The sequence below is a fragment of the Heterocephalus glaber genome, unplaced genomic scaffold, assembly GCF_053883595.1.
Source record: "Heterocephalus glaber isolate CG9 unplaced genomic scaffold, H.glaber_assembly_v1.0 deba00001457, whole genome shotgun sequence".
In the NCBI taxonomy this organism is placed as follows: domain Eukaryota; kingdom Metazoa; phylum Chordata; class Mammalia; order Rodentia; family Bathyergidae; genus Heterocephalus; species Heterocephalus glaber.
This window is the reverse complement of record NW_028258305.1, coordinates 15,360,390-15,372,872: the sequence shown is the minus strand read 5'-3', so window position 1 is coordinate 15,372,872 and position 12,483 is coordinate 15,360,390. Positions and strand designations below refer to the sequence as shown.

The 12,483-nt window shown below is 39.4% G+C and overlaps 1 protein-coding gene across 10 annotated transcripts in view; it reads right to left on the bottom strand.

Moving 5' to 3' along the window:
- Asb3 (ankyrin repeat and SOCS box containing 3) overlaps nucleotides 1-12,430 on the bottom strand; it is a 365,295-nt gene extending 352,865 nt beyond the window's left edge. For 8 of the 10 annotated variants that reach the window (XM_087216391.1, XM_087216392.1, XM_087216394.1 and 5 more), the window contains exon 1: nucleotides 12,236-12,430. In XM_087216391.1, the coding sequence (XP_087072517.1) occupies nucleotides 12,236-12,428 (193 nt within the window). In that variant the 5' untranslated portion in view covers nucleotides 12,429-12,430. Of the gene's footprint in view, nucleotides 1-1,008; nucleotides 1,102-12,192 lie in introns of those variants that run through there. The other 2 variants (XM_087216395.1, XM_087216397.1) reach the window with 2 other exon arrangements.
- Between the last annotated feature and the right edge of the window lie 53 nt (nucleotides 12,431-12,483).

Genomic DNA, 12,483 nt, shown 5'->3' with positions numbered 1-12,483 from the left:
GGTAGCGATTCTATTTGCAGACAAAGTGGATTTATAAGCCAAGACAAAGAAGGTCACTACATACTTGTTAAGGGAATAATACAACAGGCTGGCTCATTGGTCTAGGGGTATGATTCTAGGTTTGGGAATAATACACAAGAAAGAGAGAACAAATATAAATATATATGCACCAAATACCAGTGCACCGAACTATATAAAACAAATATTAACAGACATGAAAAATCAAATAAGCACTAATACAATTGTAATGGGAGACCTCAATACACCATTGCAACAAACAGACCGATCAACTAGACAAGAAACCAACAATGAAATATTAGAACTAAACCAAACTTTTGAACAAATGGACTTAGTAGATGTCTACAGAGTGTTCCACCCCACGACATCAGAATACACATTCTTCTCAGCTGCACAGGGGACATTCCCCAAAATAGACCACATACTAGCAAAGGAACTAAAATATTCCCATGCATATTATCAGACCACAGTGCAATGAAATTGAAAATCAATGGCAAAAGAAACCACAAAAACTTCATAAAGAGATGGGTATTAAATAACACCCACCTAAACAACCAATGGGTCACAGAAGAAAGTCACTTCTACAATTCAATGACAATGTCAATACAGCATACTAGAAGTTACAGAATGCACTGAAAGCAATCCTATGAGGGAAATTTATAATGGTGAATTACCATATCAGAAAAACAACAAGCTCAAATAAAAATCCTGATGTTGAACCTCAAGCTTCTAGAAAAAGACAGGCAAGTCAAGCCCAAGGCTCATTTGAGGAAGGAAATTATAAAGATCAGAGCAGAAATTAATGCAACAGAGACTAAAAAAAAAATACAAAGAATCAATGAATCAAAGAGCTGGCTCTTTGAAAGATTAAATAAAACTGGCAAACACTTAGCCATCCTTATCAAGAAAAGGAAACACTCAAATCTATGCAATTAGGAATGAAAAGGGTGAAATCACAATAGATTCTGCAGAAATCCAGAAGATCAATACCTGCTTCAAGACTCTGTATTCTAAAGATGGAAGGGCCGGGGATTTAGCTCAGTAGTTCCACCACCTGCCTCGTAAGCGCAATGTCCCAAGTTCGATCCCTGGTATCAAAAAAAAAAAAAAAAAAGATGGAGAGGAAGCTCCCCTGCCGCCATCCCAAGCTCCTAGGGCAGAGAAGCTGAGCCGGTCCCAGCACCCGGAAAGAAGCTCCCCCCACCACCATCCCAAGCTCCTAGGGCAGAGAAGGTGAGCCAGTCCCAGAACCCGGAAGGAAGCTCCCTCACTGCCATCCCAAGCTCCTAGGGCAGAGAAGCTGAGCCACTCCCAGCACCCGGAAGGAAGCTCCCCTGCTGCCATCCCAAGCTCCTAGGGCAGAGAAGGTGAGCCCCATGGGCGCCAGAAGCAGCCCCCCCACCCCACCCCCCATGGAAATGAGAAGACATATAAACAAGCCTCAAAAACAAACTTCTGGATCACCTACAGCAACCCCAAAGGGAAACGAGATGGAACAATCTGATATTCAACCACCTGGACTCTCTGAACTGGCAACAAAAGAGGATCTGGGAAAAATGAAATCAGAAATAATTACTCAGATAACAGCAAAGATTTTGCTCATGGTGCAAAACATGATTAATAAATCTAGAAAGGACACAGATAAAAAAATAGAGGATTTGAGGAACATGATTCAATCCCAACATAGAAACCAAATGGAATCCATAAAACAGATGCAAACAGATTTCCAGGACATGAAAAACTCCATCAAAAGTCTGAGCAGAAGAATGAACCAATGTGAGGATAGAATTTCAGATATAGAAGAAAAGATTGCAATTAGTGAGGAGGAAAAGAACAACTGCTTTAAAATTGTAAAGGAACATGAGAAATCAATCCCGCAACTGCTAGACGATGCAAACAATAACATAAGACTGATTGGAGTCAATGAAGAAACAGGAGCGAGTGCAGATGACATAAAAAAGCTGTTCACAGAAGTGATGGCAGAAAACTTCTCAAGGAGGGGAAAAGAACTTGACATACAGATAAGTGAGCCATATAGGACTCCAAAGAGCCTTGATCAAAAAAAATCTACACATAGGCATATGATAGTTAGGATTCCAGAAATCCAACAGAAGAACAAAATTCTACAAGCAGTGAGAGAAAAGAAACAAATCACATACAAAGGAAAGCCCATCAGAATCACAGCAGACTTCTCAATGCAAACGCTCAAGGCAAGAAGAACTTGGAGTGATGTATTTCAAGCCCTAAAGGAAAACAGCCTCCAACCCACATTGATGTACCCTGCAAAACTATCTTTCAAAAATGATGGAGAAATAAGACACTTTCATGATAAAGAGTACCTCAGGAACTTCATGAATATCAAACTGGCACTCCAAGAAATTTTAGACAATACCCTAGGAAAAGAAAATGAGGATCACAACCTCACGAAACCCAGCAGAATGAATCCATTGGGCGTGACAAATTAAACGCAAAGCAGGAGAATCCAACAAAAAGAAAAAGTCATGACAAGGCTTTTAAAACTTTTAACTTCATCTCCCTAATGAGTGTATAATTCAGTCTTGTTATTGTACTGATTGGTATTTGTCTGATTCTAGAGTTGCACACCTTTCCTTGTTCTGTACTGGCTATTTATCATCTTATGTCTACTTTTTAATTGGGTTGTCTATTAATGAGCTCTAAGAATTCTTTATATATTCTGGTCATAGGTTATATGCATTGTAAATATGGTCTGTTTCAGGACTACTTTTCATTTTAATGATGTCATTTAAAGTTCTAAATTTTAGGGGCCGGGGATTTAGCTCAGTGGTTTCGCTGCCTGCTGCACAAGCACAAGGACCTGAGTTCGATCCCCAGTACCAGGAAAAAAAATAAAAAATAAAAAAATAAAGTTCTAAATTTTGATGGAATCTCATTTATCAATTGCTTTCTTTTATACATCATGTCTTTTGTATACTAGGTAGTCCTTGCCTATCCTGAATTCATAAACATTTTCCCTTATAATTTCTTCTTAAAGTTTTATACTTCTAAGCTTTCATATTTAGGTTCATAGATCCCGTCAAGTTATTTTCATGTATGGAAATAAAGGGTTGAGGTTAATTTTTTATATACAGATACCAGGTGTTCTAGTGCCATTTGCTGAAAACACTATCTCTTCCTCGACTCTTGAATTGAGTTTATATTCTATAAAATGCTAATATTAAGTAATCTTTCAAAACTCAGTGGACCATATATATGTGATTCTATTTCTAGAGTGTTTTATTCAAATGATCTATATGTCTTTCCTTACACCAACACTGCCTTGATTACTGTAGCTTTAGAAGAAGTCTTAAAATTAGGTACTAAACATTTTCCAACACTTGTTTTTGTTTTTTGTTTTTAACTTTTCTAGGTCCTTTGTACTCCTACATAATTTTTAAATTTCAATATCCAATTCTTCATTTATAGCAAGTATACACAGACCTGAATTTTTATATATACCTTGTGTTTTCTAATCCTGCTAAATTCAAATACAAGTTCTAGGGGCTCCTGGAGATTTTTCTCTGTAGGTGATCATTTCATCTATATAAAGATTTTGCTTCTACCTTGCCAATCCTATCCTAATTGTGTCATTTTATTGCCAGACTATTTTGGTGGGGCCTAGGTTTCAAAGTTTAATGGACAGATAAAGAGTAAGCATATCTGTCCTTGTTCCCCACCTTAAGGAGAAAGCATTGTATCTTCTCCATTCATATAAGGCATTCTCACTGGAAGTATGGAGTACATGTCTTTAATCTGTTGAGAAGGTTCTGTTCTACTTCTGGTCTCCTGATAGCTTTTACCATGAACAGCTATAGAATTTGGTCCAATACTTTTTCTCCAACTAGTGACAGGATCATATGGCTTTTTCCTTTCCTCTGTTAAAATGATGACTTTTGGGGGTGGATCTTCCAATGCTGAACCAACTCTGCCATCCCTATAACAAAACCACTTTCTACATACTGCCAGATCTGACCTCTAATAGTTTGTTCTGTTAAAGAAATTTCTATCTATGTTCATACTTTTTTCTTCTATTATCTTTATCCAGTTTTAGGATTAGCACAATGTTGAGTTCCTAAAATGAGGGGAGAAGTGTTCCTTTTTTGTTTCTGCTTTAAATGTTTGATATAATTTAACAGTTAAAATGTATATGAGCCTGTTGTTGTCATATAGGTAGGTTTTCAAGCTAGGAATATACTTTCTTTAATAGGTGCTATTCAAATGTTGTATTTCCTCCAGAGTTAGTTTCATTAATTTGTCTTCCAAGGTACTTCTTAGAAGTTGTCAAATTTATTTCAAAACAGATTTTTGTAATATGCTTTCTATATCCTTTTTAATTCTGTCAAATCTGTGGTAATGTCTCCTAGATCTTGATATTGTAATTTAAAAAAATGTATAATTGATATTGTGTAACAGGAAGAAAAGGTCTAAAGGAGCAGGGGAATTGGGAGGGGCAGGGGAAAGGAAAAAAGGGAAAAGAAAAAATATGAGAAAAGGAAAAAAATGGAAACAAAGTCTTTGCAAATAGGGAAGGGTGGAGGGGGTGAAGGGAGGGCAGGGGAAGGGGAAAAAAATAAGAACCAAGAGACTCATGTAATGGTACAAGATCCCAATGACGAATGTAACTGTATTTTATACCTAAAATGTACCAATAAACCTAATGGGGGAAAAAAAAAGATGGCAAACACAAAAGAAATGGACAGATTCCTAGACATGTACAAATTAGCAAAGCTGAATGAAGAAGATATTAAAATTCTAAATAAACTAATTTTAATCAGTCAAGGAAATTGAAGATGTAACCAAAAACCTACCAATGACAAAAAAAAGAAGTTTAAAAACACTCCAACAAAGACAAGCCCAGGCTCTGACAGATTCACTGCTGAATTCTGCAAGAAATTTAGAGAAGACCTAATGTCACTACTTCTCAAACTCTTTAATGAAATTGAAAGGGAAGCAATACTCCCAAATTCATTCATGAAAGCAAGCATCACCTAGATCTCAAAAGCAGAGAAAGACCAAACTAAAAAAGAACTATAGGCCAATCTTCCTAAAGAACATAGACACAAAAATCCTCAATAAGATACTGGGAAACAGAATGCAGAAGATCATACAACCTGACCAAGTGGGCTTAATCTCAGGGATGCAGGGATGGTTCAACATACTCAAATCAATAAATGTAATACACTATATTAACAGAACCAAAATAAAAATTAAAAAATAAATAAAAGTAGGAGTATAAAGCGCCAGGGATTTAGCTCAGTGGTTTTGCTGCCTGCTGCACAAGCGCAAGGACCCGAGTTCGATCTCCGGTACCAAAAAAATGAGTAACAGAACCAAGGACAAAAACCACATGATCCTCTCAATAGACCCAGAAAAAGCATTCAACAAAATCCAACACCCATTCATGATAAAATCCCCACAGAAAATTGGAATAGATCTTAATCTGATGAAAGCCATCTAGAACAAACCAACAGCCAACATCATACTAAATAGACAAAAACTGAAAGATTTCACTCTAAAATCAGGAACAAGACAAAGATCTCCACTGACACTGTCTCCTATTCAGTATAGTTCTGGAAACATTAGCCACAGCAATTAGATAAGAAAAAGAAATAAAGAGAATAAGAATAGGAAAGACATTAAATTATCATTATTTGAGGATTTCATGATACTCTACATAGATGACCCTAAAAACTCCACCAAAAGACTTCTAGATTTAATAACCAAATTCAGTAGCGTAGCAGGATACAAAGTCAACATTCAAAAATCAATAGCTTTCCTGTACATGAATAACAAACTCACTGAGAAAGACATTATATGCACACCTATGTTTATAGTATACGGGTTGTAATAGCTAAATCTTGGAAACTGCCCAAACGGTGATCAACTGACAAACAGATAAAGAAAATGTGAAAGTTTTTTTTGTGGAACCTTGCACTTGTGAGGCAGGCATGGCATCACTGAGCTAAACCTCTGCCCCTAGAAAATGTGGGGTTTTTTAGACAATGGAGTACTACTCTGCCATAAAGATAAGCTTGAGACATTTCTAGCTAAATGGATGCACCTTGAGACCATACTCTTAAGTGAAATAAATCAGATACACATGTTTAAATAATGCATTGTTTCTCTGGTGTGAGAAACTCAAAGTGTAAATAAGGACCAAAATGTATAATAGATATTGGGAAATGGGAAGAAAATGTTTAAATGAGGAGAACAAAGGAGGGGGGGAGGGGGAAAGGAAAGAAGGGACAAGAAGAAAAGAGAATAGAAGGAAAAAATGGAAATGCTTTTGTAAATAAGGAGGGGAAGAAGGGTCGAAGGGGGGAAATGGGAAAAGATACATCATGTATGGGTTCAAATTCCCTATGATGAATGTTACCATTATGTATAGCTAAAATGTACCAATAAATGTTGTTGCAAAAGAAAAAAAGAACTTACTAAATTAACCACACAGTGCCAAACACATCAAAGGGAAAAAAAATTATTTCTCTAATTGATGCTCTTTACCTTTTTTTTTTTTCTGGTACCAGGGATCAAACTCAGGACCTTGTGTTTTCGACGCAGGCACCGGAACCACTGAGCTAAATCTCCGGCCCAAGCTCTTTACCTTTTGACAGTTATTTCCACTCCTCCTATCCACCTGCCATTCTCAGGAAACCAGTATTCTACCCTCTGCTTCTTAGAATTTGTTTTAGAGCCTGCATTATCAGGAAGAACATGTACCATTTGTCTTCTGTATCTTCTCTTAATATAATGACCTCCAGTTCCATCTACGGTGTCACAAATAGCAAATTTTCTTTCTTTTTTAAGGCTGAAGAGTATTCTACTGTATATGCATACCACTTTCTTTATCCATTATCTGCTGATGGACACCTAAGTTGATCCCACATGTTGGCTACTGAGAATAGTGCTGCAATAAAACTAGAAGTGCAGACATATCTTCAACATACTAATTTCAAGTTTGGGCTGGGGATTTAGCTCAGTGGTTCCAGTGCCTGCCTCGCAAGTGCAAGGTTCCAAGTTCCATCCCTGGTACCAAAAAAATACATAAATAAATAATTTCAAGCCTTTTGGGTAAATACAAACAAACTTGCTGATCATAAGGTGATTATAATTTTAATTTTTTTAAGAACATCTATACAGGACCGGGGATTCAACTCAGTGGCATTGTGCCTGCCTCATAAGCACAAGGTCCCAAGTTCAATCCCCAGTACCAAAAAAAAAAAAGAACCTCTATACAGTTTTCCATAATGGTACTACCAACATTTTTAAAAGGCTCCATTTTTTTCATATTCTCATCAACACTTGTTGTCTTGTCTGCTGGATATTGAACCCAGGGATGGTCTAACACTAACCTAGGTCCTCAGCATTTGTTACTTTTTATTTTGAAACAAGGTCTCACTAAGTTGCAGCGGTTAGTCTCAAACTTGTGTTCTTCCTGCCTCAGCCTCCCAAAATGGTAGGATTACAAGTGTGCACCACTCAGAACCTTGTACTTTGGGGGCAGGCAGTGGAACCACTGAGCTAAATCTCCAGCCTCTTTGTCTTTTTTATAATAGTCATTATGACAGTTACAAAGCCTCATTGGGGTCTTAATTTGTTTCTCGGTGATGATTAGTGACATGGAGCATTTTTTCATATACTTTTTAGCCATCTGTATGTCTCCTTTTGAGAAATGTCTATTCAGGTTTTTGCTCATTTTTTTAATCAGATTAATCTTTTTCTATACAGTTGTTTGAGTTCATTTTAATCCCTTATCAGATGTATGGCTTGCAAATATTTTCTCCTAATACATAAACTGTCAAAACCTAACCAATTTAGCTCAGTGGTACCGCAGCCTGCCTTGCAAATGCAAGGCCCCAAGTTTGATCCCTGGTACCAAAAAAAAACAAACAAAATCTAACCAATCAGAAATCAATAACTATCCTCTAACAGAAAAACTTCACATGGGATTATGCTTAAATAAGATAAAAGCCTAACCCAGCCCTGCTACAGACAATAACCCCCTCCTCTGAAGGTCCACAATATTTTATCTGTACACAGCCTTTCTAACAATACTTTCTCTTTGTGTCTACCAATATAATTAGTTACATACAAGTCCTATCTCCTTTTCTAAGTGGTAATGATTTGGCAAACCTGATAGATACCTACACCATTTTCATAGGACCCTTAATACCTACAATAGTGCTTCCAAACTGTTATTTGTTGGATTAACAACTGTACAACTTGCTTGATCTCTACCCAGAACTGTACTGCTTTGGGTAATTAAAAGTTAATTAAGATAATCGCTTCTTGGCCTTTTGGCTAAGATCAAGTGTAAAAATTAATTAAGATAAGGGGCCGGGGATTTAGCTCAGTGGTTTCATCGCCTGCTGCTCAAGTGCAAGGACCCAAGTTCGATCCCCGGTACTCAAAAAAAAAAAAAAATTAATTAAGATAACTTCCTCATTTGCAAAAACAGGTACCTCTGCCAAATAAAGGGCAATTTCTCTAGAATCCACAAATCAGAAAGTTAAAGTAAATGAAATTTAAAACTGTGTATTCTACACCATATTTATACGAGAAAAAGTCAACAGACTACTAGATAATATTTTTTCAAAATAGTTTCTAGGCCATGACTTAGAGTTAACACAGATTCAGGACAATCTTCTACACCTTTACATCCAAAATCCTTTATGAGGATAACAGACATGCACAATGATGGCACCAATTAAGACTAAGTGCCTTACGAATCATTTAAAATATAATGCAAAGCATGGTCTGGTGCATACCAGTACCCTGGAGGCTAAGACAGGAGGATCACAAGTTGAGGTCAGCCTCAGTAACGCAGCAACACCCCAGCTCAAAATAAAAAGGACTAGGATGCAGCTCAGAGGTACTTGCTAAGCAGTACCAGACCACAGGTTCAATCCCAAGTCCAAGGGGAAAGAAAGATACATAAACAGGACTGCTTACATTAAAGACAAAGTAGATTCACTACACTGAAAAAAAAAATTGAAGTGTTAGGTCCCCTGCTTGTTCCTAAATATTTTCCCATTCAGTAAGCTAAATGCCTAAACATTTATCATTAAGATTTATTCCTTTTATGTAAGAGTTTAAACCAATAGTTCTCAACCACAGGCCATTTTACCTGCTACAGGATATTTGAAAATGCCTGATATCACAAAATGAGGGATGGGGAGGGACGGGGTTGCTAATGCAATATAGCGGATACCAGCCAGGGACACTGTTAAATATATAATGCACAGAATAATACTCCATGACAGCCCACTATCAATAGTGCCAAGGTTGAGAAACCCTGTTCTGAACTCTGCTAAAATGTAAAAGCTTTTTGTTGAGGGCTGGGGGTTAAAAACCAGGGACTAAACTCAGGAATCCTGAGCTACATTTCCAGTCCTTTTTATTATTAGAGAGGGTCCCATAAAGTTGTCCAAGCTGGGCTCAAACTTACAATCCTCGTTCAGCCACCTGCCTTGAAAGTACAGGGTCCCAAGTTGGATCCCTGGTACCAAAAAGCAAACAAACTTACAATCCTCCTGCCTCAACCTCCAGAGTAGCACATGCCACCACAGCCAGCATTTTTGTCTTGTTTGCAGTACTGGAGACCTTCCACAGACTTGGACCCTCCACATGGTAGGCAAGCACTGTAGCACGAAGCTGCACCCCCTGCCCAGCATATTAGTTTTTATTAATATATACACCTCAGGAAGACCTCCATTTCAAGCCAATCCAACAGACCTGTTTATCCCTCTACTCCTCTTCCATGATGCCACACGCAATGGTCATTTACTTATCCTTATTTTATACAGCTTCTCAGCAGCATCTCACCCAGCTAGCTGTTCACATCCTTTTTCTGCTTGTTTTTGAGGTACTACAAACTGAACCCAGGGCCTTCACCCTTTTCTAAAATTTTTATTTTGAGGCAGGGTCTCACTAAGTCACTAAATTGCTTAAGCTGAGCTTGAACTTGCAATCCTGTCTCAGCCTCCCAGAGTGCTGGGTTAAGGTATGCCCCACCACACACCGACCCCCCCCACACACACCTTTTTTTAAAAACAAGGTCTCACTATCTAGCTCAAGCTGGCTTCAAACTCTTGAAAATTTTTCTGCCTCGGCCCTGCAAGTGCTGGGATTACAGCTGTGCACTACCAAGTCTGGCCTACTCCCTCTTTCTTGAAACACTTCTTTCTCCTAACTATCTTAGTGTCTATTTCCTGAATTCTTCCAGCTTTGACTGAGCACACCCTCCCAGTCCATTTAATTCTTCACTGCTGTTCAGATATACAACGATGCCTGTCTTTCTTTCCTTACTCTCATTAGTTCATCTCAGCCAGTACCATGGCTCAACTACATTTATATGCCAATAACCCCAAAATTTATTAACTTCAGCCCTAACTTCCTCTCACCTCTGAACTTCAGATTTACTTAACCAACTTGTTAGGTCCACTTGATGTCTAAATAACTTCTAAAGCTTAACATGTCCAAAACAGAAGCCTGATTCAGAAATTATTACTATTGCTGGGCGTGGTGGCACATGCCTGTAATCCCAGCACTCAGAAAGCTGAGGCAGGAGAATCAGCCTTACTACATAGTGAATTCAAGGCCAGCCTGAGCTACCTATCGAGATTCCGTTTCAAAAAAAATTTTTAAAACAGGGTCACTTCAGCGGATTCCAATGCAAAAAATCTGTTCTGACCCACTGGTTTATCACACATTTCTGCTTACACATCTCTGCAAGACATAACCTTTTCTGAACTGACCTTCTCTTCCTCTCTAGCACCAATCTCCTACTTCTGATTCTATCCCACACTGCACTCTACACCAAAAAGCCCTAGTGGACTATCTAGAATTATGCTTAAAATGCATTTTTCTATCTACCGAATAAACTCCTATGAGTCCTTGAAATCCCTGTTTTAGTATCACTTCTCCTAGAAGGCCTTTTCTGACCAACCATAGAATTCCTCAATTTCTTCTTTGTATCTCCACTCTAAAATCCCTCTAGTGTATAATTTACAGTACCCACCTCATAAAGGTAAGAAAGTAATACAAAGTAGTTATATCAGTATGTAACACAAGTAAATGCTCAATAAATTTTAACTACTTACTATCACCACACTAGTTTGCAATTATCTGTACATTCTCCCTTGGTAGACGATGAGAAACAGAAAACAGAAGCCTACTTATTTGCCATTTTACCAATCTCAAAGGTACATCAAACAGTAAGAAATGCTAAATAAACTAATGACCAACATTTCAATTCTAGAAAATGGTTTTCTTTGATACTCTGGACCCCTTGTGCTCTGGACCCATCGTGTTAAAAGAAAATTGAGAGAAGCCAGGCACGATGGTGCACGCCTGTAATCCCAGCATTCTAGGAGGCTGAAGCAGAGAATCACAAAGTTGGAGCCCAACCTAAGCAACTCAGCAAGAACCTGAAATGAAACAAAACAAAATGGGCTAGGAATGCAGCTCAGTGTCAAGGCCCAGGGCTCAATAACTAGTGGGGGAGAGGGGGGTTTGTATAGAAATGAAAACAATGCACTCTTCCTTTTCGATTAGGTTCAAATTTGGGGAAGAACCAGCAGTCTTTAGCAACTTTAGCAACACAGTCTAGTCTGTCTTCTCCTAACCTCCAAGGAAGAATATGGTAAGTGTTCTATGGTCAGCACTGTATAAGCTCGTACACCGGAGACGTAAAAGTGTAGTTTTTAAAGAAGAAACCACAACTTTTTACATCTCCTCGAAACGTAGTCAAACGTGACACAAATTCCTAATTTCACATTCACCTGGTCTGACCCTCACACAAAAAAACTTATCCGCTTCCTTGATACAACACAGACCTACACTTGCAAGCGGGGGCGGCCGCCGCGTGGGCTGGGACGCCCAGCTGCCAGGTACTGTGCCTGGGGACTGCACGTTTCTTCGTCCTGATCACAGAACACGCACGGCAGAGGCTGAACAATGTTCCCGGCGTGGAACAGAGGCTACGAAGGTCGCAGATGAGAGGCCAGGAGCCGGAGAGATGTTTCGGGCCAGAAAAGCGAGGAGTACGTACAGCGGGAAGGAAAAGCAGCGGCGGGCAGACCATCAGGCACGTCGCCTGAGTTCTCCCGCCCAAGGACCCGCACCAGCGGCGTTTGCTCTTCCTCCCGCGCTCACCTCACTCAGGGGGAGTCGCGCGGGCGGCAAGCACTGGACTCACCGGCTCGCCGTGCGGCCCGGCCGCTTCTCTGCCAAAAGGCTGGTCCGAGACCGGGTCTCCGGGAGTCAGGGAAAGCCACCACACACTGGCCCACCGATAAGCCGCGGGAATCTGGAAGAGAAGCAGCGCAGAGAGCGCCGCGGCCCCGGATGTTGACATGCCGCCTGGACCGGAAGCGGAAGCGGGAGGCCATGGTGGTGGGTGTTAACCTGCCGCCTGCCCCGGAAGGGGTGGGGAGGCCGCGGAGG